Source organism: Crotalus tigris, unplaced genomic scaffold (genome assembly GCF_016545835.1).
Source record: "Crotalus tigris isolate CLP2741 ecotype Arizona unplaced genomic scaffold, ASM1654583v1 scf7180000024298.760630, whole genome shotgun sequence".
NCBI classification, from domain to species: domain Eukaryota; kingdom Metazoa; phylum Chordata; class Lepidosauria; order Squamata; family Viperidae; genus Crotalus; species Crotalus tigris.
Genome location: NW_024100471.1, coordinates 715,970 through 743,066, shown reverse-complemented (window position 1 = coordinate 743,066; position 27,097 = coordinate 715,970). Strand labels below are relative to the sequence as shown.

General features: G+C 46.4%; 1 protein-coding gene across 6 annotated transcripts in view; it reads left to right on the top strand.

Annotated features, from left to right (window-relative positions):
* The first annotated feature begins 394 nt into the window (after positions 1–394).
* The window catches only part of ADAMTSL5 (ADAMTS like 5), a 35,340-nt gene continuing 8,637 nt past the window's right edge, over positions 395–27,097 (top strand). Inside the window, exons 1-5 of one of the 6 annotated variants that reach the window (XM_039324357.1) lie at positions 395–872; positions 3,781–3,841; positions 9,290–9,444; positions 25,286–25,346; positions 26,895–27,003. In XM_039324357.1, coding sequence (XP_039180291.1) covers positions 832–872; positions 3,781–3,841; positions 9,290–9,444; positions 25,286–25,346; positions 26,895–27,003 — 427 coding nt within the window. In that variant the 5' untranslated portion in view covers positions 395–831. Of the gene's footprint in view, positions 873–3,155; positions 3,463–3,779; positions 3,842–9,289; positions 9,445–25,285; positions 25,347–26,894; positions 27,004–27,097 lie in introns of those variants that run through there. The other 5 variants (XM_039324355.1, XM_039324360.1, XM_039324361.1 and 2 more) reach the window with 5 other exon arrangements.

Genomic DNA, 27,097 nt, shown 5'->3' with positions numbered 1-27,097 from the left:
AGAAAGAGAAATAGAAAGAGGGGGGGAGGGAGGGAGAAGCCACAGATGCCACCCCATGGGGAGTTCTGGATCCACTTCTGATTCCAGGACTAGCCCTGATTTCCACCCTCGCCCTCTTTCCATATGGCTTCCATCCCGTCCCTCCTTCCCCTCCATCCCGCCCCAAGGACATTATTTATGGCCTATCTTTCCCAAAGCCTGCTTGGCAAGTGGCCAGGAAAGTGAGGCAAGAGGATGGGAATTGGGTTCCCCTTCTTCACTCTTCAAACATCCCAAATCAATTTTGCAGAGCTTTTTCCTCCGTCCGGCTCCCAGCCCCCGCCCCCCTCAGAAGCACGGGGCTATTTTTGGCTGCAGACACGTTGCTCTGAGATGATCCCCTCTCGCGGGGGGGCGGGGAATTGCCGGTGAATTCTGCTGAAGGGCGAACACCCAACTTGTTCCTCCCTCACACCTTTTTCTGAGAGTCTGAGTAACAGCTGCTGCTGCTGCTGCTGCTCCTCCTCCGGGAGGGGGTCTGACAGTGCTCAGCAGTACATCCCCCCCCCCCGCAAAGCTCCCTACTCCGGTGTGGGAGGCGGCTGCAGCCTAGGCACTCGCTCTCCTCCCTCCCTCCGCTAGCACCCCAACCGCCACCCTGCGTGGGACCCGCCCAAACTCGGTGGGAGAGCAGCCGGGGAAGAAACGCGAGGGAACTTCCGCGGGGCGGGTGCGCACCCGGGCTTGGCTGGGCCTGAGCTCTTCCTGGCTCCTCTGGGAATAAAGCCCCGTTGGGGGGGGGGCACGGACAGCTGTCCCCGGTGCCACTGCAGGCCACGCGGGCTGTGGGAGATGCAGCCACGGGGCTCCGCTTCTGACGTGCTCAGGTTCTGGTGAGTAGCCGTTCCTTCTGCTTAGTGCCGGCCTTCAGCGGGTGCTACAAGGGCACCGTGCCCGGGAGACCTGGGGTCGTCGAAGCGCCTCCCGTTGCCGGCCGTGCCTCGGGTCCAAGAGGGATTCCCCCGGTCTTGCCTCGGTTCTTTGTCGCCCGCGGATCCCGGGCAGCTTTCGGGAGCCCGCTGGAGATCGGCGTGTTTGCTGCTGCTCCGCAGGGCTGGGAAGGCAGTGCAGCTGCGGAGCCCCGGACCCTCCCGTGCAGCTGCAAGCTATCGCCGAGCGCCGCTACACCGGCCGGCGCCGCTTCCAGAGCGGCGGCAGCAGGTGCCGCGCATCTGTCCCACCGCGGCGCTCGCCCTGTGCCTAGAAGCGGAGACCTCGGCCGGCCGCCAGCTCTGCTTTCTCCCTCTCTGGGCGCAGAGCAAAGGGACCCTCTTAGGCCAGCTCCGGCAGCCGGCAGCCGGGGAGGGGCAGCCCGCACCCCACCAGTTTTTCGGAGTCGCGCTGTTTCTGGGCAAGGAGGTCCGTTGAGCTAAAGGAGGAAATAAGGTTAAGTCGGTCGGTCGGAGCCTTGAGAAACCGGAACCGCCTATTGTGCAAATGAAAGAAGAACCCTTCCTTTCCCCCCTCCGCCCCCCCGCAGGACCCAGGGAGGATCTGCCAGGGTTTCTGCTCAGGGTTTGCGCTCAGGAGACCCTGTACCATTCCAGACAAGTGGCTCTTCCTACAAGCCTCCAGTGATGGAACACCCACAACTTCTGGTGGCAGGTTGTTCCACTGGTTAATTGTTCTCACTAAGGAGATTTCTCCTTAGTTCGAATTTGGATCTCTCTTTAATGATCCTCCATCCATTACTCCCAGTCCTGCTCTCTGGTGTTGACCCCTGGGGTTCTGCCTGGCCCCTTCCTGAGCTTTGTGCTCCCCTTCCCAAGGGCCACAGCGTCCATGCCCTTCTGGGAGCTGCCCTTTCTGCCCCTCCCCCGTGCCCTCTTCCCACTCTAGGTCCCTGGGCTGGAAATGCCAGGCCACCTGTACTGGAGGGGCTAAACTTTCTGGCAAAGCCTGGGACTTGGTGGAGGAATGAGAAGTCTGGCTCTTCTGCTTTTTGCAACACTGACAGTCTCTTCTGTGCCAGTTAAATCGTGCTTCGGTTCCCAGACTGCTCTCACCTCCGTCGCCCCCCAACTCTTCCTTGTTGAGGACCGACAAAGAGCTGCAGAAGCTGGTGCCATTGTGGAAGGGGACCCATGCTCCACGCCCAGGTTCTTAAGGGAGATCAGCATCCCCTTCCGGTCTCCCTGGCAGTGGGGCTGCACGTAGGACAGCAGCTGGCCCGCTTGGCAGTGGGTCCGCCCCCTTGGCTGATCTCCAGGGCATGCCCACATGGCTATTCTGGGTGGCTGTGATTGTTGTAATCTGGCAGCCCAGATTGCTATTTTGTGGGTGGCAGATCCATCCATTTCAAACCCCCAAGCGCCCCCTGTTCCTCCAAGAGCTTGGCCCTACCCCCTTGTGCCTGATCCCTGAAAAGGACATCACCCCATGTAATTCACCCAGTCTGCCCCTAGCTTTGCTTAGGATGATATGACATAAAAGTTGGAATCATGTTTCTTTCAATCTATGTAGTCATTGGGGGTCAAAAATACTGGGTGGCACATAATCAGTCAAAATGTTGATTTTAGGTATGCAGAATACTTTAGTAGCACTAACTATACCTGTAATCGATTTGTGTATTGCTCACAACTGCACTGAAAATGCCCTCCCCCGCCAGCCACACCCCTTAGCCCCATAGAGAGGAACCCCCTTCCGCCAGTCCTAGGCAGGAGCCTTTTGCTTTAGGTGCTCCAGACAGTGGGAGGGCAGGTGGGGCCCAAGGGGACCCCAGAAAGCCCTTGCCTGTCCATCACTGAGGGAACTGGGAGGCTGGTCCAGGACGGTCATCCTGGAATGGCAGGCTCAGGGATCAAAAGCATTTCAGGGGGACACCCATGTTAAGGGGCACTGTCCGCCCAAAATCAGTTGAATTTCCAACACTTGTCTTCATTTACTTGGCATTTCCACAGCCTGGGTTCAACAGGAATTGCAATCGATTTTTAAACTTTAAATCACAGTTTGTCTTCTCCGGGCCGGGACATACACCAATTGACCATACAGAAGGATCGTTCACCGAGGCCTTCTGGAAGAAGCCACTGCCCACAACTGGAGGCCAGGACAGCTCACCAAGACCTGTTCTCGCCAGTGTGGTGCTGCTGCTGTTCTGCCAAATTGTGTAAAAAAGCTGGCTGCTTGCCTTGGACTCGGGTCCTGCCTTCAGGGCGAAGGCGGCTCCCTGCACAGGTCCCTCGTGGCTGCGCTTGCCAGGGGGCTCGGTGTAGCTTGGCCCATGTAGCCGACTCAGGACAAGGCCGCCTTAAATCCCTGAGGGATGGTCAAGACCCGGATCGAGATGTTTCCCTACTTTCTTTGCAGTGCACTTTTATCTTTTGCTCCCAATTTTTTTCTACTACAGTTTCCACACTCAGTTGGGAAGCTGGTCAGAAAGTCTTGCCAGCATCCTCCTGCAGAGCTGGCGAAGGGGTCACGCTGGTAATAACCCTCCCAACTCTGTTGTTCTGTTGTTATTCTGCAGACATTGACCCCTGGGCTGTGAACTGGGGTGGGGGGTGGGGGAGGCTGTGCATCACAAGGGGGAAGAAGTGGAGGCGGGGGGGGGGGGGGACTCCGCACCAGAAGGCCTTCTTGAGAGACTCAGGGCAGATCATCAAAGCATTTGCATATCTTTGGCACTACAGTTTGGCCACAGTACAGTTTTTCTCTAAACTTACAAGATATTGGCAAAGCATTTTCTTCCCTTCCTGACAAAGTTTTTGAAAATGTTCATTTCCCTCTGGTGTTTTCCTACAGGCAGCTCTCCTGCTGGAGGCTCCTGCTCCTGACTGGCCTGGTCTTTGCGTGCCCGGTTCAGGTGAGTCCACCCAGCCCAAACCCAGAAGTGCTCTCCAGAACTGCGTGACTGGTCTCTCCTTCAGCCCACCCCCCCTCCTGAGCAGAGAGGCTTCGGGTCAGCTCTGCTGACAGCACCCGGGAACTGCCCGCCTCCTCTCACTGAGAAGGAGGAGGCATTTACACAGAGGGTCCCCAAATTAGGGTCTGGGGAAGAGAGCTGCTGTCTCCGATCCCTCACTGCTAACTTGTTGAGTTGTCTTAGCCCCTGCAGGGAAGGACTGGCAAAGCTGGGGGGGGGGGATTGAAAAGAGCCACACCTGAACTAACAGGGGGGGGGCTGACCCTTAATTGAGAAGATTCCTGTGAAAAGGCTTTCAGCAATAAATCAGTCGATCTGGACTTTCACTGGCAGAGTTTGTGTTTCGCGCCAGATACCGTGTTTTCCCAAAAATAAGGCCTGGTCTTACATATTTTTGTCTCCTAAAGAAGCATCAGGACTCGTTTTGGGGGGATGTCTTACCTTGGGACCGCTGCAGCCTCCCACACCCCAACACTTGTCACGCTGCTGCCCGAGTTCTTCTGAGGCCTCTTGTAATAATAGTAGTAGTAGTAGTAGTAGTAGTAGTAGTAGTAGTAATAATAATAATAATAATAATAATAATAATAATAATAATAATAAAGTTGGAAGGGACCGTGGAGGTCATCTAGTCCAACCCCTGCTCAGGCGGAAAACCCTACACCATTTCGGACAAATGGCTATCAGTCTCTTCTTAAAAACTTCCAGTGTTGGAGCATTCGCCACTTCTGGAGACAGGTTGTTCCACTGGTGAATTGTTCTAACTGTCAGAAAATTTTTCCTTAGTTCTAGGTTGCTTCTCTCCTTGATTAGTTTCCATCCATTGTGAGTAAGTAGGAAAGAATGTGTGGCTTAGCAGGAGCCAGCAGGGCTTAATCAAGAATAAGTCATGCTCATTGTGCCGATTGCGCCAGGCCACCACTTGTGGCAGGAGGCTGTGCAGTGCATCGCACTGATCACACTGGTATCACTGCTCACAGCTGCAGGCCACATGGCGCATTGTGCCAATCACATTGCTCCTGCTGCTTGCAGCAGGAGGCCGTGAGGCTCATCACCCTGATCACGAGGTTTGCGGCCTGCTATGGCAAGCGGCAGCAGCAGCATGATCGGCGTGACAAGCCTCCCGGCCTCCAGCCGCTAGCAGTGGCAGCGGTGTAATCGGTGCGATGCGCTGCGGGGCCTTCTGTTGTGAGCAGTGGCAGCAGTGTGATGCGCCAGGTGGCATGCGGCTGCAAGTGACCGCAGAAGAACTCGGGCAACGGCATGACAGGTGTCCGGGTGTGGGAGGCCTGGCTGCGGTGGTCCTAAGGATAAGTGGGTGCCTGGGGCACCTCCACCCCCACCCCCTCCCTAGCTTGAGTTTTAGCATGTGCCATGCCCCAGAACTAGGGCTTATTTTGGGGGCAGGTCTTGTATTGGGCACACATGTAAAAATCAAGCTAGGTCTTATTTTCAGGGAAACACAGTAGCATCCTTTCAGAGTGAAGGAATGATTGTTAGGGGAACCAGATATTGTGAGAATGGGTGCACAACCAAAGGAGGTCCCTCGTCTGCAACTTCGCCCATTCATTCATGAGCATAACAGGAAAAAAAATAAATGCCCAGCACCACAGCAGGCTCCCTATTCCTGCCAGAGCCTGGGCCACAAGGCTGAAAGCTGGCATACTCCTGAAATGCTTTTGCTGCCAAGGAGCTCCCCCCCCTTTTTTAAAAAAATAAATCCATAAATTTAGCCAAATGCTTTGAATCACCCTGGAGCAGCTTCTGGGTTGCTCTGACCCTACATCCCTGGAAGGTCAATATGTCCACTGCCTTCATAAGCATCCCTTGACCCATGCCCAGAGGACGGGGGGGGGGGGGGGAACGTGTCTGTGAGGGTTGGTGGGCTACAGTCTCCCTCTCTCGCCTGGAGGTCTCTCCAGGACAACCCTCGAGACGTGCTTTTTCTTACTGGGAAGAAAGGGAGGTAGGCCAGGCCCAGGGAGGAAACGTCCAAGAGTCTCGGGGAAAGGGGCGCTTAAGGTCTCCTGGGCCAGATGGCTTCAGTTTGAGAATCCCGGTCATCTCGCAGCCCTTTTTTGTGATCTTGAGAAGTCACGGAGGGCAGGGATGGCGCCAGAGGGTTGGAGAAAGGAGACGTTGTTTCTGCCTCCGGAAAGGGGGAAAAAGAGGCCTGAGGTCATTGCAGAGGACAGTTGTGCCACACAGACCTCCGGAACAGATTTTATGCTGTCAGTTTGTGAGTAAGTAGGAAAGAATGTGTGGCTTGGCAGGAGCCAGCGGGGCTTAATCAAGAATAAGTCATGTCAAAGGAGCCAGATCATTTTTGACAGAATAACCCCTTTAATTAGCCAGGGAATGTGGTGAACACGGTGTCCTTTGACCTCAGTAAAAGGTGGGACACATTGATCTATTATGACTGTGTACCATCAAGTCATTGCTGACCGTTAGTGGCCAGGAAGACGGCCTCTGTCCCTAGCCTGCTTCCTCAGGTGCTGCCGCCATCACAGCTGAGATCCCCCTTGCTGCTCCTCCCTCCTCTCCTCCCCTTTCCTTCTTCCTATCCCAGACTCTCCCCAGGGGAAGCTGGCATAATGGGTCTGAGCTTGGCCATTTGTCCCCCAAGTAAGAAATCCAAACTGACAAAATCTCCCAAGAAATCCTGGAAAAGAAAATGACAATCTGTGATTTTGGGGGAAATGATAAATGACTGTGAAAAATAAAGGGATATAAGGTTGGTTTATTTGATTGAAGTTAATATATAAGTGTTATTTTTTGTAACTCTTAATGGACTTTTGTTGTTGAGTAGGACATCTGGCAGATAAGAGATGAGAAACGGGGATATCTCTTTTGTGACAAGAGATAAGAGAAAGTGATAGGTTATTGAACTTGTCTTGATAAAGGAGGGGAATCACTTCTTTATGATTTCCCCTTTTGTGTGTGAGTGTTTGTGTGCTTATTAAAAAATTATCTGCACTTTTTTTACATATTTCACTTTGTGTTGTTTTTTTAAATCTGTTTCTAATTTTTATTAATTTAAAGCTGGATTTGGAGCTCATCATCGATTTAATTCAGTTATTTGTTTGTTTTGCTCTTGAATTTTCCTTTCTAAAGCAAAGAATAGAATAGTTGTAAGGGACCTTGGAGGTCATCTAGTCCAACCCCCTGCTCAGGCAGGAAACCCTAGACCATTTCAGACAAATGGCTATCCAGTCTTTTCTTAAAAACTTCCAGTGATTCATCGCTTCTGGAGGCAAATTGTTCCACTGGTTAATTGTTCTAACTGTCAGGAAGTTTCTCCTTAGTTCTAGGTTGCTTCTCTCCTTGATGAGTTTCCATCCGTTGTTTCTTGTCCTGCCTTCAGGCGCTTTGAAAAATACCTTGACCCCCTCTTCTTTATGGCCGCCCCTGAGGTATTGGAACACTGCTATTATGTCCCCTCTTGTCCTTCTCTTCATTAAACTAGACATATCCAATTCCAGCAACCGTTCCTTATATGTTTTATCTTTGGTCCCATAATCATCTTTCTTGCTCTTCTCTGCACTCTTTCTAGAGTCTCAGCATCTTTTTTACATCATGGTGATCAAAACAGGATGCAGTATTCCAAGTATAGCCTTACCAAGGCATTGTAAAGTGGTATTAACACTTCAGGTGACTATTAATGCAGCCTAGCACTGTGTTGGCTTTTTTGGCAGCTGCAGCACACGGCTGGCTCATATTTAAGTGATTAGCATTTTCTTAATCCTTACAAGTGTCTTTCTCCAGCCTTGTCCTTCATTTTTTCCCAAGAAAATTTGCTCAATGCACTGAGAAGCCACGTTCCTTGTGGCTACCAGAGGCCTGGGTGCAACAAAATGCTTCGGAGCAGCCAACCAAGTGCTGGCACAGCTGGTGGGCTTGGTTGGCTGCCATGATCCAGACTGGCACCCATCGTGATCAGTTCTTGAAGACACACAGAGTCTTTATGCCAATTACTTTTACTCTACTTTGAGAGAGAGCCATTAGTTTGTTTCATAAACTTGTTTGCCACCCAGTTCCCACTGAGGGCCAAACAGAAAGATAATAAAACAATGCTGTCATAAAAACAAGGGACCAAAGGTAGCAAAAACTTGGCAACCAGATGCAGCACAGCCACCTTACCCAAGATAGCTGCCCAAGATAGCTCAGCTGCAGGCTCCCGGAGGGCTCCCTCCCACCCCCTCCCACCAGCAGCCATCAGGTGCCCTTTCCTTGGTCTGAGGGTGGAAGACCCTTGGGGGGTGATCTTCTTCCCCTCCCCATTCAGTCCATGCAACAAGCGGTGACAATAAGCTGCCTCTGTGCTTGGCCTCTGCAGCGGGGGAGGAGGGCTGGAAAGAGGGAAAGATGCCCTCTGCACCAGGATCACCCACAGGCTGCTCTGGCAGTGGTCATTCAGCAGCACAAGGCCAGTCAAAGCACTCCCTTGGAAGACAGCTCGGCCTCTGGGGGTAGGGGGAGGGGAGGCAGGGCAGGGCAGGCCTGACTAATCGGGACTAGGCATGGCCTCTCCAGACCAGGTCATGCCTGCAGGGGGGGGACCCTCCCTTCCTTCCTCCTTGCCAGCCAGCAGGCAGAGCAGAAGATGGGGAAGGGGGGGAGACTCCATCCAGAGGCTCACAGCAGAGCAGCCGTCTATCCATCCATCAGACCAGAGAGGAAGCAGGCCAGGAAATGTCACCCACCATCTTCACTGGAGGCTAATCAGGAGAGAAGAGGCAAGACAGGGATGGCCAGAAACGAGTATTCTCGCCCAGAAGTGTTCTCGGAGACACAGCAGCCCCACCTGTTCAGCCAAGAGCCTCCTCTCCCAAAGAGGGCCTCTCAAGTCCGACTGGTTGAACCGTTGTCCCAGCAGCTTCAGAGAAGGAACCCCCTGCCCTGCCGTTGCCAGCAGAGTGGGGAGTTATACTGGCCAGGCTGCCCATCTGTGGCTGGAGCCACGATGACTCACCACTTGCCCACCAGCGGAGGGAGGAGCAAAGCCTGTCGGTAGCCCAGGACTGGCCACTCTCAGGAGGTTGCCCCATCCTGCGAGAGACACCAGGGACCAGCCTTCCCACTCTTGGACAGCTTTCCTCTTCATTTGCACACGTGCGTGCTCCTGCCCCCATCGCTCACTGACCTGCACTGCCAAGGGCTAGCTGGGCATATCCTAAGAGGTTGCCTCAGGATGGCGTGGAGGAAAAGACATAGCCCTGCTTCCAAGCGAGAGACAGGGAGTTGCTCAATAGGCCAAAAATGTGGCAAGGTCAGAAATAACACACACACACACACACACACACACACACACACACACTTCAGAGGCTGTGCTGAGTGGTGCCGGGCTGGTGCCTGTTTCCTCTGGTGACTTTGCCATCTTCTTTTAAGTAGGGGAGAAACAATGGCCTGCTGGACCTTGATCGGGAATCAGAGCCCCAGCAACGACACCAACCCGCCCGCGGAACATGGACACACTGGGGCAGCTGGAGTGCATGTTCCAGCACCTGCGGGGACGGCGTCTCCTTCCGGATCCGGAGGTGTATCAGGTGGGCAAAGATATCAGGGGAAAGACCTATCAGAATACAGAATATGAGAATAACAGTAATAAGTCAGAAGGGGCCCTTGGAGGTCTTCTAGTCCAACCCCCTGCTCAAGCAGAAGATCCTAGCTAGACCATTCTGGACAAGTGGCTGTTCGGTCTCTTCTTAAAATCCTCCAGTGACTTCTGAAGGCAAGCCGTTCCTCTAGTTCAGTGGTTCCTAACCTGGGCGATATTGCCCCCCCAGGGGGCGATTTCATTTTTCAGGGGGGCGATGGAACAAAAAGGAGGTGATATGGGGCGATGGAGCGAGAAGTTTTGGGGACACTTTTGAGACTTTTTCGTACAGTATATCTGTCATACAAAAATATCAGATCACTCGCTATTAGTGGATTGAATTGTGTTTTCAAATGTTCCTCCAGCTAGCTTCAGTACAGAACGCCGTACGTATGTGAAGACGCATCACTTATCTTCATGCGCCTTGCACAGCAGCGTCTACCCATAGAGTGGCACGCCATTGGCCAGAATGGGCAGTGATGGAGGGGGGAGCGCTTCTTTCAAAACATCGCATGCTGAGTGGCTGTCCCCTGTGACATCAGCTGTAATGTCAATGTAACTGTTGAAACTAGGTTTATTGATGTCCACGTGTGTTTTTTTAGTGTTCCAGTGGAGTCAAAAATTTAATTTGCAGATAGTGCCTTTCATTTTGAAGACTTCTCAATATGGTCGAGAAGAGAAAGTGTTGCCAATATTCGACGGAATACCTAAAATTGGGATTCATTCCATCTCCTTCCAACGTACAGCTTCCGTTTTGTCTTCTTTGTGAGAAAACATTTTCAAATGAAGCGATGAAGCCTTCCCGACTGAAAGACCATTTGGTAAGAATTCATTCAGATAAAGCCGACAAACCGGCATCATTTTTCCAATCCTTAAAGGCCAAGTTTGAGGGTCGCAGCACTGTTGGGAAGTTATTTGGAAAATCGTCACCCAACGCTGACAGGGGGCTCATTTGTTCCTATGAAGTATCTTTGCTGATAGCAAAATGTGGCAAACCTCACACTATTGGAGAAACGCTGATTTTACCAGCAGTGAAACAGATTGTTGCCACCATGTTGGGGCCCAGCGCAAGCACTATCATGCAATCGATTCCTTTGAGCAATGACACCGTATCAAAAAGAATTGATGAAATGGCTGCTGATGTGGAAGAAAGGCTTATTGACACCTTGAAAAATACAGAATTTGTGATGCAGATTGATGAGTCAACGATTCATGAAAAATGAAGTTTGGGAATAAAGTGACGGGTAGCACCAAAATTTTTCACACAGTTGAGATATGGGAAAAAGACTGGAAATAAATTATTTGCATCGATATATCCTGATGACAATTTTAAAGAAAACAAAAAAAGTGTTTGCATAAATTGAAGAATTATTTCCTATGTTGTGATTGAGAGATTATGTTAGGGGAAGGGGGCGATGACAACTTCCTCATTGGCTCAAGGGGGCGATTCGTTCAAAAAGGTTAAGAACCACTGCTCTAGTTAATTGTTCTCGCTGTCGGGATATTTCTCCTTAGTTCTGGGTTGTTTCTCTCCTTGATTAGTTTCATTGCTTCTTGTCCTGCCTTCATGCATTTTGAAGAATAGGTTGACCCCTCCTCTTTATGGCAGCCCCTTAGATATTGGAAGACTGCTATCATGTCACCCCTAGTTCTTCTTTTATTAAACTACACCCCCAATACCTGCAACGGTCCATCATATGCTTTAGCCTCCAGTTCATCTTTGTTGCTCTTCTTTGCACTCTTTCCAGAGTCTCATCATTTTTTTTTTTTGTATCATGGTGACCAAAAATAGACAAAGTATTCCAAGTGTAATCTGAGCAATGCAGTACATAGCAGTGCTACCACTTCATGTGACCTTCGCCCTCTGATGATGCAGCCTAGTGACTGCACTGGCTGTTTCGGCAGTTGCAGCACAATGCTGGCTCATACTTAAGGGATTGTCCACTAGAACCCTAGATCCTTCTCACAGTTGCTACAACCCCGTATTCACTACCTGTGCATGTGGTTTTTCTTGCCCAGTGTAATGCCTTCCTTTTTTTCACCACTGAATTGTGTTTTCTTGGATAGGGCCCAGTGGTCAAGTCTGCAGAGATCCTTCTTCTAAACCACAGGTCGGCAACCTGCGGCTCCGGAGCCGCATGCGGCTCTTTGAGCCTTCCCCTGTGGCTCCCAGCCTCCTCTGCCTTTGCAGAGAGAGACAGAGACAGAGAGAGGCAATTGCGCTTCCCTGCTTCTCTCTCTCTGTGTGTGTGTGTGTGTCTGTCTGGGTGTGTCTGTCTCTGTGTCTGTGTGTGTGTGTGTGTGTGTGTGTGTGTATACACATACACATACACACACACACATACACATACACACACCTATAATAAAGGTAAAAAAGGATATATGCAGTGTTATCTTCATTTTAGATATCAAAAGGGTTTTACGGCTCCCAGTGTTTTGTTTTTGGTGGGAAACGGGTCCAAGTGGCTCTTTGAGTGTTTTGGGTTGCCTACCCCTGTTCTAAACTGTTGGCTATTCCTCCCCCCGCATCAGATGCAGTCCCAGAGTTACAGTGGAGGGTTTGTAGGAGGCGAACAGGCTAAGTCGGAATATAAAACAACAAAATTTGTGATATTCTCCAGAATTGCTGACATAGTCTGGTCTTCTTTGGTTGGTTGCCATGTTTCACTGGGTCTTCCATCAGTTCCTTTGGCCTTCCAGCCCAGGGCTGATCCGGCTTCCTCTTCTAGAACTGATGCTTCCAGGGGGTCCCTGATGCCCTCTGAACTGGGTTGTTTTCTTGCAGACGTTTCATTACCCAGCTAGGCAACATCATCAGTGTTAGAAGGGAGTAGAGTTTGGTCTCAGTTTATATTCTGATGTCTCGCCCTGTCAGTGTTGGTGGAGGATGGTCTCGGGGGTTCTCTGGTTGGGATTTTTACTGTTGGTTTATTTGGCAGTTCCTGGATTGGGGCACTGTTTACTTCTTGGTTGTTGGTCTAATATAATCTGTCTCCTCTGGGTGCTGATTGCTGGCGAGGAGGAGTTTTTGTCTTTTGGCTTCCTTTTTGGCTGGGTTGATTGTGTCTTTTTGCATGTAGATATTATTTACATCTTTGTGTCTACTGATGCCCAATTTGTCAGAGTGCCAGGCTTCTAGAAATTCCCTAGCATTTTTGGACTTGACTTAGGCTAGGGTGGTCACAGTTTCCCAGCTGAAGCTACGGTTAAGCCTGTCTATATGTTGTGAAATTAAGGAGTTCTCATCCTGTCTTCCGAGGGCTCATTGGTGTTCCTGGATGAGCTCTGCTGGCCGTCTGCCTGTTTGCCCCACACAGTGGCTGTTGCATTCACTGCGTTGTATGTTGTAGATGACTCCTGTTTCTTTTTTCTTCTTCTGGGGCTGTGGGGTCTTTTTGCTTTACTTAGGATTGGGGGGGGGCCTTTAGTTGGCTTGTGCGCTTGTGCTGAGTCCCTGTGGTTGTAAAATAGTCTGTTGGTGGCTTCTGAGATCTTCTTGGTGTATGGCAGTGTAAGTCTGTTTTAGGGCTTGTGTTGATTGTGCTGTATTGGGTTGAGTGGTCAGGTACTTTTTGATAAAGTTGTGTGGATATCCATTTTGTTGGAACAGGCAATATGTGCCATATAGATGTCCTGTTTCCTTTTTTGAGGTGGCTGCAGTGAATTTGTGCTCGTCTAAATAAAGGCCTTACACTGCTTCTCTTGTGGGAGGTTGGGCTGTTGCTTTGGTAGTGGAGCACTTGGTTGTCGAGGGTGGTTTTTCTGCACACTTGTGTTTCCAGTTTGCCATTGTGGTCTCTGCTGATCTGCTGATGTAATGGAATTATTGTACTCAGCTGCCACGTTGCTTTTCAAATACGCAAATGTAATATTAGAAAATTAATAGAATTTTTTTTTTAAAAAAAAAGATGGCCAGGAAGGGTAGCAAGTCATTTTCTTCTCTGGTAAACTGAATTCCTTTGAAGACATTGTTGATGGTAGTGTGTGTGTGTTCTCTGATTGGTCCTTCTTTATTATGGTGAAGTGTCACCTGCAAGTCTGACCCACGTTTTGGATTGTATTTGTGGGAGTGCTAGGGCTTCTAGACGTTGCGTAATAACCTCCATTGTAAGTTCTGAAAGCAGTGGTCCCAGAGGGGTGCCTTTAATTTGTTGGTAAGTTTGTCCATCAAACTGGAAGTGTGTGGCTAAGCAGAGGTTTATGAGCTCCATGGTCCTGCGTGTTTCGACCTTCATGTATTTAGTTTAAGTCAGATGTGCTGTGGAGTGATGTGGTCACAGATCCTTTGGCTCATTCCAGATCTGTGAAAAGGGCCCCCGACATCAGATGAGACCCTGACTTCGCCCTCATCCATGGTCAGGTCTCTGACCGTTTGAGGGCCCTGCAGTGGGGAGTTGATGGAGTGTTTGCTTCCCCTTGGGACGTGCCCCAGCTTTTTTGTTATTTCTTTTGCGATGTTGGGGGAGTCCCCAGGAATGATGCCAATGGACAGAGAGATATTTCAGGCTTGTGTATTTTAGGGCCTCCATGGAGACACAGGAGGATGGATCCACTGCTTCTCATCCACCACGGTTCCTCTTTGGTAACTTGGCCTTTCCTAGCGAGGTCACCAGGAGTGCTCTTGATCGAGTTGTCTAGTTTTAGTATTCTGTAAGTGTTCATTGGGATGTAATTTTCTTTGTCTTCTAGTAGTTCTTTTGCTTTTTGTAAATATTGTGAACTGTCCATAATAACCATAGTTCAGCCTTTGGTAGGATGGTGGTGATGATGATGATGGTCTGGTCCTTTTCTAGGTTTCTTGCTATAGCCTTCCTAATTATAAAGGCAATGCCATTCCTTCTCTGTTTTTATGTACTGAGTAGTAAACAGTGTGATATTCAGACTGAAGATGTCCATTCTCAATTGGCTGATGTCTAAAATAGAATAGAGCTGGAAGGGATCTCCTAAGTCATCTAGTCCAACCCCCTGCTCAAGGCAGGAGACCAGGCAGTCAATCTAGGGAGGTATATAGTCTCCCTGGAGCAAAAATCAAAGATGTAATTGAGTACCTTACGAAAATAATTAGCCCCACGGAATACTACCCTTTTCTTCTAAATGTGGGGGCCAATGACACAATGAATCTGAAAACAATAACAAGAGATTACGAACAGCTAGGGAAGAAAGTTAAAGAATTAGGAGCACAAGTGGTGTTTTCATCTATACTTCCAACAAAATCCAATGAGGGAACAAAGGATTTTGGAAGTGAACCACTTCAACAGAAGTCTTCAGTCATCAACAGAACTTCGTCTTCCTAGACCATGATCTGCATTACCTAGAATAGATGAAGGGCTACCGGCAAGGGATGGACTGCACCTCACAAGTACAGGAAACAATATATTCAGAAAATGACTGGCTCATCTTATCAAAAGGGCTTTAAACTAAAATTGAGGGGGGGGGGGCAATCTTCATGACCTAACAGCAAAAGCAGGTAAAAACCATTAGATAACCAATCACATAAGGAGGAAGGGAGTAAAGAGGAAAAAAGAAATTAAAAAGAAAAACAAAATGAAATAGAGAGTTATGGAAAGGATGTAAATCCTAGTTACAAAGTAGGAGACATAAGAAACATAACCAAGACCAGTGGTGGGATTCAGCCAGTTCGCACCAGTTTGGCAGAATCGGTAGCTAATTTATTGTTGCCCAGGCCCAGAATGGACCTCCGGAAGCAGCATCCACACAGAGAACCGGTTGTTCACCTATTTGGATCCCACCACTGCCCAAGACCCATAAAGGACTCAAATGCTGAAAGTTTAGGGAGCAAGCAGGGTGAACTTGAAGCAACAGTGCACGAAGGCAGAGATGATGCAGTTGCCATTGCAGAAACCTGGCGGGATGAAACTCATGGCTGGAATGCACTGATGGAAGGATGCAAACTATTCAAAAGAAACAGGCCTAATAAAAGAAGAGGTGGAGTTGCATTGTATACAAAAGATCACTACAGCTCTACAGAAATCCACAAAACCGAGGATGAAAACCTCCCAGAATGCATGTGGGTCAATATAAAAGAAAAAGAAATGACATTGCCATAGGCGTGTATTACAGGCCACCCAACCAAGCAGAAGAAATAGATGGACTCTTTGCCAACCAGTTAACAAATGTATGTAGGAAACACTCCATAGTAGTAATGGGAGACTTTAACTACCCTGATATCAACTGGGAGACAAACTCTGCAGCCAGCGGGAGATCAAACAGATTCCTAACCAATGTAGCCAACAACTTTGTCACCCAAAAGGTGGAGGAGGGAACTAGACGTAAAGCCACACTGGATCTAATTCTTACTAATAGAGAAGAAGTGATAGAGGGAGTGGGAGTTGCCAGAACCTTGGACCACACTGACCACGTCATACTGGAATTCAATATAATATAAACACAAGCAATAGAATATAATCCAACCAGTGTCTTAAACTTTAAAAGAGATGATTTTAACAAACTCAGAGAGAGACTAAGGAACTCCATGGATAAAAATTCTAAAGGGGAAAACAACTCAAGAAGTGTGGGAAACACTGAAAAATATGATCATAAAAGCCCTTCTTCTTCTTGTGCCATATCCGTTATTGGACATTGGCAATCATGTTGGTGATCGTATTTTTATCAGCAGCCGCACGAAAAAGTGCTGCTGAGTTTTGTCCAAACCAATCCCTTAGATTTTGAAGCCATGAAGTTCTTCTTCTGCCTGGACCTTGCTTGCCTTCAATCTTTCCCTGGAGGATTAAATGGAATATGCCGTATTTTTCTGGGTGTCGCATCACATGTCCGAAATATTATAATTTTCGTTTTTTAATTGTTTTGATGATTTCCCTTGGCTTTCCCAGGCGGCTTATCACCACCTCATTTCTGATCTTGCCCAGTCCAACACAATACCACCGAAAAAGAAAATCAAGAAATCTAACAAGAAGCCAGCATGGTTGCACAAAGATCTCTCTGATATACTGAAAGACGAAAAGGACAAGTACTAAAAATGGAAAGAAGGATACATAATTAAGGCAAAATAGCAGCAGATAGCCCGAATTTCCAAAGAAGAAGTCAGGAAAGCAAAGGCTCAGAATGAACAAAGACTTGCAACAAAAATGAAGGATAATAAAAAAAGTTTATGGCAGATGTTATTTCAGAATCATTGTATTATACCTTTCAAATATCCTGGAGCACCAGGGAATTACCAGAGGTTTAGAAAAGACCTGATATGGTTCCCATCTTCAGAAAAGGGGGAAAAAACAGACCCAGAAAACTACAGATTAATCGTCCTAACATCAATGCCTGGAAAGATAGTAGGAAAAAAAATCAAAAACCAGATCTGTTACTATCTAGAAACAAATAAACATATAATTAGTAGCCAGCACAGGTTTGTTAAAAACTGATCATGCCAAATCAATCTTATTTCATTCTTTGACAAAGTGACAAAATTAATGCTCTGAACATAGTATACACTACTTGGATTTCAGCAAGGCATTTGACAAAGTAGACCACACACTACTTCTTGGTAAGCTAGAAAAATGTGGGATTGACAATATCATCACCAGATGGATTTGTAACTGGCTGACAAACCATACTCAACAAGTAGTCCTCAATGACTCCAAGTCCACAATGAGAGAAGTAAGCAGTGGGGTACCACAAGGTTCTGTCTTAGCTCAGTACTCTTCAACATCTTCATACATAACTTAGATGAGGGAATAGAAAGGGAACTCATCAAATATTATTATTATTATTATTATTATCGATCATCGCACAGTCAGCCAGATGTTCAGACTGGATTTGGCATTTTGTCTACCTATCGAGTCCTTACCCAGGACCTGGGATAGGCAGATGTGGATGTTTGATGGTATTATTATTATTATTATTATTATTATTATTATTATTATTATTATCATCGCACAGTCAGCCAGATGTTCAGACTGGATTTGGCATTTTGTCTACCTATCGAGTCCTTACCCAGGACCTGGGATAGGCAGATGTGGATGTTTGATGGTATTACAGATATCGTCGCAGGATGGAAGCAGTTCCTAATAAGGCCGCCTTTTGCAATTGACTAATAGCGAATTTGTCAATGCCAATTGTGTTCAAGTGGTGCTCCAGTTGTTTTGGGATTGCACCCAAGGAGCCTATGACTATTGTACTACCCTTGCTTGCTTTTGCCACAGTCTTTCTATTTCTATTTGTAGGTCTTTGTATTTTGTTATCTTCTCCAGTTCTTTCTCTCTATTCTGCTGTCTCCAGGCACTGCCACGTCCACTATCCAGACTTTTTTGTCTTTCTTATCGACAATTGTTAAGTCTGGGGTGTTATGTTGCAGGTGCTTGTCTGTTTGAATTCTGAAGTCCCAGAGCAGTTTAATTTTATCATTTTCTATGACTTTCTCTATTTTATGATCCCACCAGTTTTTGCTTACAGGCAAATGATATTTTTTGCAGATCTTCCAATGCACCATTGTTGCTACTTTGTCATGCCGCTGCTTGTAATCAGTTTGTGCAATCTTCTTGCAACAGCTTACCAAGTGGTCCACTGTTTCTTCAGCTTCTTTGCATAGGCGGCACTTACTGTCTGTTGCTGTCTTCTCAATTTTGACTTTGTATGCATTTGTCCTTAAGGCTTGGTCTTGTGCAGCCAGAATTAGTCCCTCGGTCTCTTTCTTCAATTTTCCTGCTCTTAGCCATTGCCAGGTTTTATTATTATCTGCTTTCCCAGCTATTTTTTTCATGTATTGGCCATGTAGTGCTTTGTCTTCCCATGCCTCTATTCTGTTCTTCATTTGGTCTTTCTTGTAGGCCAGTTTGGTCTCTCCAGTAGTTAGTAAGCCTTCCTGATATACTAATTTCAGTGCATCTTCATCATTGTTCTTCAGATATTCTTCCAAAGCCATTTTTTCTTCTTCAACCATCTGATGTACTTGTAGCATTCCACGCCCACCTATTTGCCTTGGTAGATAAAGTCTATCAATGTCACTGCGTGGATGAAGGGCATGATTCATTGTCATTATTTTTCTGGTCTGCCTATCCATTGCTTTTAGTTCTGCTTGAGTCCAGTCCACTATTCCAGCTGTGTACCTAATGACTGGGATTGCCCAGGTGTTGATTGCCTTTATGGTATTTCCTCCATTGAGTTTGGATTTTAAGATCTTCTTCACTCTCTTGATGTATTCACCTCTAATCTTTTTCTTGACTTCAGTGTGCTTGATGTTGTCAGCTTGAAGGATACCCAAGTATTTGTAGTACTCTTCCTCATCCAGACTCTTAATGTTATTTTCGTGGGGCATCTTGATTCCTTCAGTTTTCACTATTTTTCCTTGTTTGATAGTAAGTGTGGCACATTTGTCCAAGCCAAACTCCATTACAATATCTTGGCTATATATACGGACAGTGTTGAGCAGCGATTCTATTTCAGATGATGTTTTTCCATACAGCTTCAGATCATCCATATAAAGGAGGTGGGATAGTCTGGCAGATGTTTTTGATGTTTGATAGCCATGTCCTGAGTTATTCAGTATTGTTGACAGAGGAAACAGTGCAATAACAAATAGTAATGGTGATAATGAATCTCCTTGAAATATTCCTCTCTTGATATTAACCTCTCCCAGCCTCTCACCATTGATCTGCAACTGTGTCTTCCATTGTGCCATCGATCTTTGCACAAATTTTCTGATGTTTCTATGACTCCTGTTATTTCTAGGCACTTTATTATCCAATCATGTGGCAGAGAGTCAAATGCCTTTTTGTAGTCAATCCATGCCACATTCAGGTTGGTCTTCCTTCTCTTGCAGTTTCCAAGATCATTTTGTCTATTAGGAGTTGATCTTTTGTTCCTCTGCTATTGGGGCGGTTTCCTTTCTGCTCAGGTGGAAAGAGATTGTTTTCAACTAGATGCTGTTGCACTGCATCAGCTACTACACCAGTTAGTAATTTGAAAGTTGTTGGTAAGCAGGTAATTGGCCTGTAGTTACCTGGTGTTGCCCCTTTTGCTGGATTTTTCATTATTAGGTAGGTTTTCCCAGTTGTTAGCCACTTTTCAATTTCTCCTCCTTGTAGTATATTGTTGAACTGTTTGGCAATGAGTGGGTGTATAACAGTTAGATGTTTCAACCAAAACCCATGCAGTTCATCCTCACCTGGTGCTGACCAATTTTTGATTTTCTTTGCTCTTTTTTCTACCATTTTTGTTGTTATTACTAGTTCTTTCATTTCAACTTCTGTTTTATTTGCATCCACCTCTTTTAACCAAGCCGCATCCTTGTTGTATTTCTTTGGGTTATCCCATATCTGCTTCCAGAACTGCACTGTTTCTTCCTTGTCAGGTACTGACTGATTCCTTGCAGTTTCTCCATTGATGGATTGGTAGAAACGTTTCTGATTGGATTGAAATTGGAGGTTCTGCCTATAGTTTGCAATTCGAGCTTCATATCTACTGATTTTCCTGGCTATAGCTGTTATTTGTTGCTTTATTATTTCCAGTGCTTCCTTGATCTTCCTTGTTTCTAAGTGGTATTTCTTGATTAGGTATTCTTTGGTCTTCTTGTTCTTCAGCTTCTTTTCTTTCATCTGTTCTAGCTTGCTTGCATGTGATCTTAACTTGCTGATCTTATTTTCTAGTCTAACTTTCCATTTTTCTGGTGCACTGTTTGTTTGTTTTTCTTCTTTGTTGATTTTGCATCCCAGGTATTCTGTTATAACTGCAGCTGTGCTGTACATTAGTTGGTTTGTTTCGTGCAGTGAATTGGTGCTTATACTTGATATTGCAGTATTTGCATCTTTTAATGCTTGTGCTAGCTGTTTCTTTGGAACAAGCTTCAATGCAGGTAGCCTTATTCTGTTGTTTTTGTGCTGTTCTAGATGCTCAGTTATTCTTTGTTTCAATTCTTTTATTTCTTTAGTTAGAGGGTTTTGTTCTTCCTGAGGAAGAGGTGCCTGGTTTCCAAATGAGAACAGTTGTATATCTCTGCTGGATTCCTTCACTGCCAACTCCCCCTGGTTTGCCTCTACATTCTGAATTACTTCTGGTAAGGCTTTGATTTCTTTGCCCTGGGTAAACCTTTGCAGTTCGTCCAATTCTGTTTCTGTGAATACTTTATTTCGTGTTATAAATCGGCGTTGATCTGCTAGTCTCTGTTCTGTTATTTCTGATTCTGGATGTTGTTCTTTCCAGAACTGGTGCATTCGTTTTAGATATCCTCTCTTGTTGGACTTGATCTGTAGTAACAGATCATTATTTCTTTGTTTTCCATCACTGTGTATCTGCGACGGGTAAACACCTTTTCTTCCAGTAGTTCTGCAGCTGCTGGCCCTGGTTGCTCAGCCAACAGTCCTGAGTCCTGTAACCCATTTTTCACCAGATATCCAGGAACTCCAATATCTAGCGCGGACCTTGTTAACCCGGGCGACATCCGAGCCGGTATGGCATTCTGAAATTTACGTCTCACCATATTTTTTATGGGAGAGACACTCTTTGTCTGACTCCTCTGATGAGACCTGTCCAGTATGGTTGAACCTCTGGCATAGCTCTCATCTTCCTCAGAGTACACAAGCCCCACAACCACGTCAAGGTTATTATATTATATTATTATTATTATTATTATTATTATTATTATTATTATTATTGACTACTGGAGAGACAAACTGGCCTACAAGAAAGACCAAATGAAGAACAGAATAGAGGCATGGGAAGACAAAGCACTACATGGCCAATACATTAAAAAAATAGCTGGGAAAGCAGATAATAACAAGACCTGACAATGGCTAAGAGCAGGAAAATTGAAGAAAGAGACCGAGGGACTAATTCTGGCTGCACAAGACCAAGCCTTAAGGACAAATGCATATAAAGTCAAAATTGAGAAGACAGCAACAGACAGTAAGTGCCGCCTATGCAAAGAAGCTGAAGAAACAGTGGACCACCTGGTAAGCTGTTGCAAGAAGATTGCACAGAACTGATACAAGCAGCGGCATGACAAAGTAGCAACAATGGTGCATTGGAAGATCTGCAAAAAATATCATTTGCCTGTAAGCAAAAACTGGTGGGATCATAAAATAGAGAAAGTCATAGAAAATGATAAAATTAAACTGCTCTGGGACTTCAGAATTCAAACAGACAAGCACCTGCAACATAACACCCCAGACTTAACAATTGTCGATAAGAAAGACAAAAAAGTCTGGATAGTGGACGTGGCAGTGCCTGGAGATAGCAGAATAGAAGAGAAAGAACTGGAGAAGATAACAAAATACAAAGACCTACAAATAGAAATAGAAAGACTGTGGCAAAAGCAAGCAAGGGTAGTACCAATAGTCATAGGCTCCTTGGGTGCAATCCCAAAACAACTTGAGCACCACTTGAACACCATTGGCATTGACAAATTTGCTATTAGTCAATTGCAAAAGGCGGCCTTACCACGAACTGCTTCCATCCTGCGACGATATCTGTAATACCATCAAATATCCACATCTGCCTATCCCAGGTCCTGGGTAAGGACTCGATAGATAGACAAAATGCCAAATCCAGTCTGAACATCTGGCCGACTGTGCGATGATCCATAATAATAATAATTGCAAAAGGCGGCCTTACTAGGAACTGCTTCCATCCTACGATGATATCTGTAATACAATCAAACATCCACATCTGCCTATCCCAGGTCCTGGGTAAGGACTCGATAGGTAGACAAAATGCCAAATCCAGTCTGAATATCTGGCTGACTGTGCAATGATAAATAATAATAATAATAATAATAATAATAATGTTGGAAGGGATCTTGGAGGTCATCTAGTCCAACCCCCTGCTCAGGCAGGAAACCCTATACCATTTCAGACAAATGGCTGTCCAGTTTCTTCTTAAAAACTTCCAGTGTTGGAGCATTCACCGCTTCTGGAGGCAGGTTCTTCCACTGGTTAATTGTTCTAACTGTCAGGAAGTTTCTCCTTAGTTCTAGGTTGCTTCTCTCCTTGATTAGTTTCCATCCGTTGCTTCTTGTCCTGCCTTCAGGTGCTTTGGAAAATAGCTTGACCCCCTCTTCTTTGTGGCAGCCCCTGAGATATTGGAACACTGCTATCTTTCCTCCCCCCCCCCCCGTCCTTCTCTTCATTAAACTACCAGACATACCCAATTCCAGCAACCGTTCCTTATATGTTTTAGCCTCCAGTCCCTTAATCATCTTTGTGGCTCTTCTCTGTACTCTTTCTAGAGTCTCAACATTTTTTACATCGTGGTGACCAAAACTGGATGCAGGATTCCAAGTGTGGCCTTACCAAGGCCTTGTAAAGTGGTATTAACACTTCACGTGATCTTGATTCTATCCCTCTGTTAATGCAGCCTAGCACTGTGTTGGCCTTTTTGGCAGCTGCAGCACATGGCTGGCTCATATTTAAATGATTGTCCACTAGGACTCTGAGATCCCTCTCACAGTTACTACTATTGAGCAAGGTACCCCTGTACCAGTGATGGTGAACCTTTTAGAGACCAAGTGCCCAAACTGCAACCCAAACCCCACTTATGCATTGTCGGATGTCAGGTGGGTGTGGCCCATTGGGTGGGTGTGGCTGTGGTGGTAATGGCAGACTGGGTGGGACTAAAAAGTTCAATCATTTATTTATTTATTTATTTATTTTCAGTATTTATATGCCGCCCAATCCCAAAGGACTCAGGGCGGCGTACAAAGTTAAAACAATGATAAAACAATAAAATAAAGCAGTCATAGCGCGAGTCCGATCATATCCCGGCCCCCCGGGGACATCAGCCCCAGGCCTGCCGGAACAGGAGGGTTTTGACGGCCTTCTTAAAGGCCAATCAATCAATCAATTCCAACTTTGCAAGATTTTTTTTCCCACAAGAAGTTGAAATTGACTGATTGAACCTTTTTTTTTTTTCCACACAGCAGTGGAAGCCTAAAGCGAAAAGGTTTTATAAAACCCAGCTGAAGGCCTAGGACTGGGGCGACAGTGCGTGTGTCCACAGAGAGGGCTCTGAGTGCCGCCTGTGGCACCCGTGCCATAGGTTTGCCACCACTGCCCTATATGATACCTGTACATTTGGTTTTTCTTGCCTAAATATAGAACCTTACTTTTTTCACCATTGAATTTCATTTTGTTAGATAGCGCCCAATGTTCAAGTTTGTCCAGATCCTCCTGTATCCTAAGCCTGTCTTCTGGAGTGTTGGCTATTCCTGCCAACTTGGTGTCATCTGCAAATTTGATGAGTTCCCCAACTATCCCCTCATCCAAATCATTGATGAGGATGTTGAAGAGCACTGGGCCCAGAACAGAGCCCTGGGCACCCCACTACACACTTCCCTCCATGGAGATGCGGTTCCATTGAGGACCACATGCTGAGTATGGCCTGTCAACCAGTTACGAATCCATCTGGTGGTGATTCTGTCTACCCCACATTTTTCTATCTTATCAAGTAGTAGGTTGTGATCTACTTTATCAAATGTCTTACTGAAGTCCAAGTAAATTATATCCACAGCATTCCTCTGATCCACTAATTTTGTCACTTGGTCACAGAATGCAATAAGATTTGCGGATGACTCTAAGCTGGCAGGAATAACCAATATCCCAGAAGACAGGCTCATGAATCAAAAGAACAAGAGCGTTTGCAAACGCAGCCTCCTGAAATTTTCCCACTCGAATGTTTTCCAAGAGAGCCCTGGCCTGGTTTCAAGCTCTGCATTTTATACCTTTACAGTGCATGTCACATCTAAGAAGCTCTTTCATCTTTATAGATGTACTTTGAAGTTGTACTTAAAGTCATCCTAACCTCTTCCACCCATCTGCTGTTATCTTGTTTATTTGTAATTTTCACCTAGGGTCAAAATCCCTTTGATAGTGATTTCTACTCAAAAGTGTAAGTTCCTGTGTCTGGAGGATTTTTAGGCAGGAAATAGTAAACATTTGGTCATAATTAATTATCTTTGCTGATTACCATTTGTAGTCATTTTACATGGGCAGGAAACAGTAAATATTCCTTCTCACATATTGGCATTGCATTGTTACATTTACATTACAGTGTTACATTTGTATTAAAAAGACAGTTTCATATAATGGCATTACATTTCTACAATTATTAAAAGAACTTTTATTTCCTTCAATCATTACATTAGAACTTTATTCTTATATTTTATAAAAGAATAACTTTTATTTCCTTCATTATTATTACTACTTAAGCAAGAAAAATCAAATGTCCAGGCACAGATTAGCTGAAACTTGGCTCAACATCAGTAACTGTGAGAGGGATCTTGGACTCCAGCAATGTGCTGCAGCTGCCAAAAATGCCAATATAATCCTAGCCTGTATTAACAGAGGGACAGAAGTGAAGTGTTAATACCACTTTATAATGTCTTGGTAATACTGTACTCAGTTTTGGTCACCACAATATAAAAAAGATGTTGTGATTGAGATGAGCAACAAAGATGAGTAGGGGGCTCAAAGCTAAAACATGCAAAGAACGGTTGCAGGAATTGAGTAAGGAGAAACTTCCTGACAGTGAGAACAAGTAATCAGCACCTTGCCTTCAGAAGTTGTGATTGCTCCAACACTGAAGGTTTTTAAAAATAGATTGGACAGCCACTTGTCTGAAATGGTATAAGGCTTCCTGCCAAAGGAGGGGGTTGGACTAGAACAGGGGTAGGCAACCTCGGCTCTTTTATGACTCATGGACTTCAATTCCCAGAATTCCTGAGTTGAAGTCCATGAGTCATAAAAGAGCCAAGGTTGCCTACCCCTGGACTAGAAGATCTCGAAGATCCCTTCCAACTCTTCTGTTATTTCGTTTTTCTTGGGCCACAGGCTTCCTGGAGAAGACCCTTGCAGAGCGGAGGCCAGGCAGTATCGTGTCTGTGAGCGGGAAGTGAGTACCCTTCTCTCCCCTGCTGAGCCTGTCTTGACAGGCAGCAGGTGGGCTTAGCCGAGAGGTTGTAAGCCTCTTGCAAACATCAGTCATGGGGGGATGGGGGTCAAGGAAAGAGGCACTTGGGGGTCCCAGTTTAACCACAGTCCTCGGAGGCTCAAGGGAACCTTTGCAGGCATGGCCTGGGAGGAAATCCAACAGTCCCGTGGTCTCTGCATGGCCCTCGTGGTCACCAGCAACGTGCAGCACGTAAGTGCACTCCCAGGGTATGGAGAGACAGGTCAGCTGAATGCTGCCCAGGCTGCCTCCTCATAAGTGGGGAACCCCTCCAGATTATTATGGGTCTGGATTTCCCTCCCCCTTTTATGACCCTGTAACAATCTGGGGCGGAGCTGAATGCAGCTGAGATTTACTGGCCGGATGCCCTTCCTGACACCCTCACAGAGTTCCCAGCAGATACGTTCTCTTTGCGAGAAACATCTGCCACTACCTAGGACTGAGCTTTCAACTTTCAGAGTGGGAGGTGGGCGCCTTCACCACTAGGCCACCAGGCCCTTCAGAGTGGGTCCAGAATGCAGGGACCAATTTCTGCCCAATGTTTCTGGTAGGCTCAACAGCACTGTGGGCCCTGTGGGTTCGTGCTTACATTCAAGTTGCATATCTAACATCCAGCCTTGTATTTTAGGACTTTTTAAACATATCATAGTTAACACAATAACAGAATAATAAGAGTTGAAGGAGATCTTAGAGGTCTTCTAGTCCAATCCCTGTTCAAGCAGGAGACTCTATGCCCATTTTGGACCAATGGCTGTCCAGTCTCTTCTTAAAAGCCTCCAGGGATGCAACACCACAGCATCTGTTCCACAGGTTGATAGTTCTCACTGTTAGGAATCAACATAGTTGATACGTTGACGTGTGAAGTTTGTTGTTGTTTTTATTGTTGTACAAGTAGTCTTTGCGTAACAACCATTCACTTGCAGTAACAGTGGTACTGAAAAAAGCAATGAATCAGTCCTCACACTTACGACTGTTGCAGCGTCCCCACGGTCAATGCGATTATGATTTGGGAGTTCGGCAACTGGTGCCCATTTACGACATTCAGAGCATCCTGCAGCTGTGTGATTGCCCTCAGCAGCATCCCCGAAGCCCACAGGGAAGACAATTGCAAGTTGCGGTTATGTTGATGCCTGATTTAACAATCGTGGGCGATTCACTTGAAGACCATAGTGAAAAAAAGCACCACTTAAAGATGAATTTTTCATTCCCTATTGCAGCCATAAATCAAGGACTGTCTAAAGTGATAGATAACACTGATGTTATTTATGAACTTTACGTGGTGCTTTTGAAGTTTTACTAAGTTTTATTACAATGTTGTTATTCTGTGATTCTGGAATGCAGTGTCGGTGTTCTTGTTTGGTATTGTTGACTCTTATGGGCAGCCCATCATCTGGGTGTGTCTTCTCTTTCCATCCTGCAGTCATGTTCTCACCGTGGTCCTCTCCCTTCCCTTCCCCCATCCCTCCCCCCCTCTCCCTCTCCCTCTCTCAGGCCTGCCCAGCTGGCGCTGTCCCCTTCAGGGCAATGCAGTGCGCCCTCTACAACAGCAGGCCCATCCCAGGGGGGCAGGCCCAGTACCAGTGGGTCCCCTTCCATGGAGGTGAGAGCATTGGGGAGGGGAGCCAGGCTCTCAAGATCATCGGGGGGGGGGGTGTGTGTGCTTGGTCTTGGGTTTCTTTCCAGCTTCAGTTTGG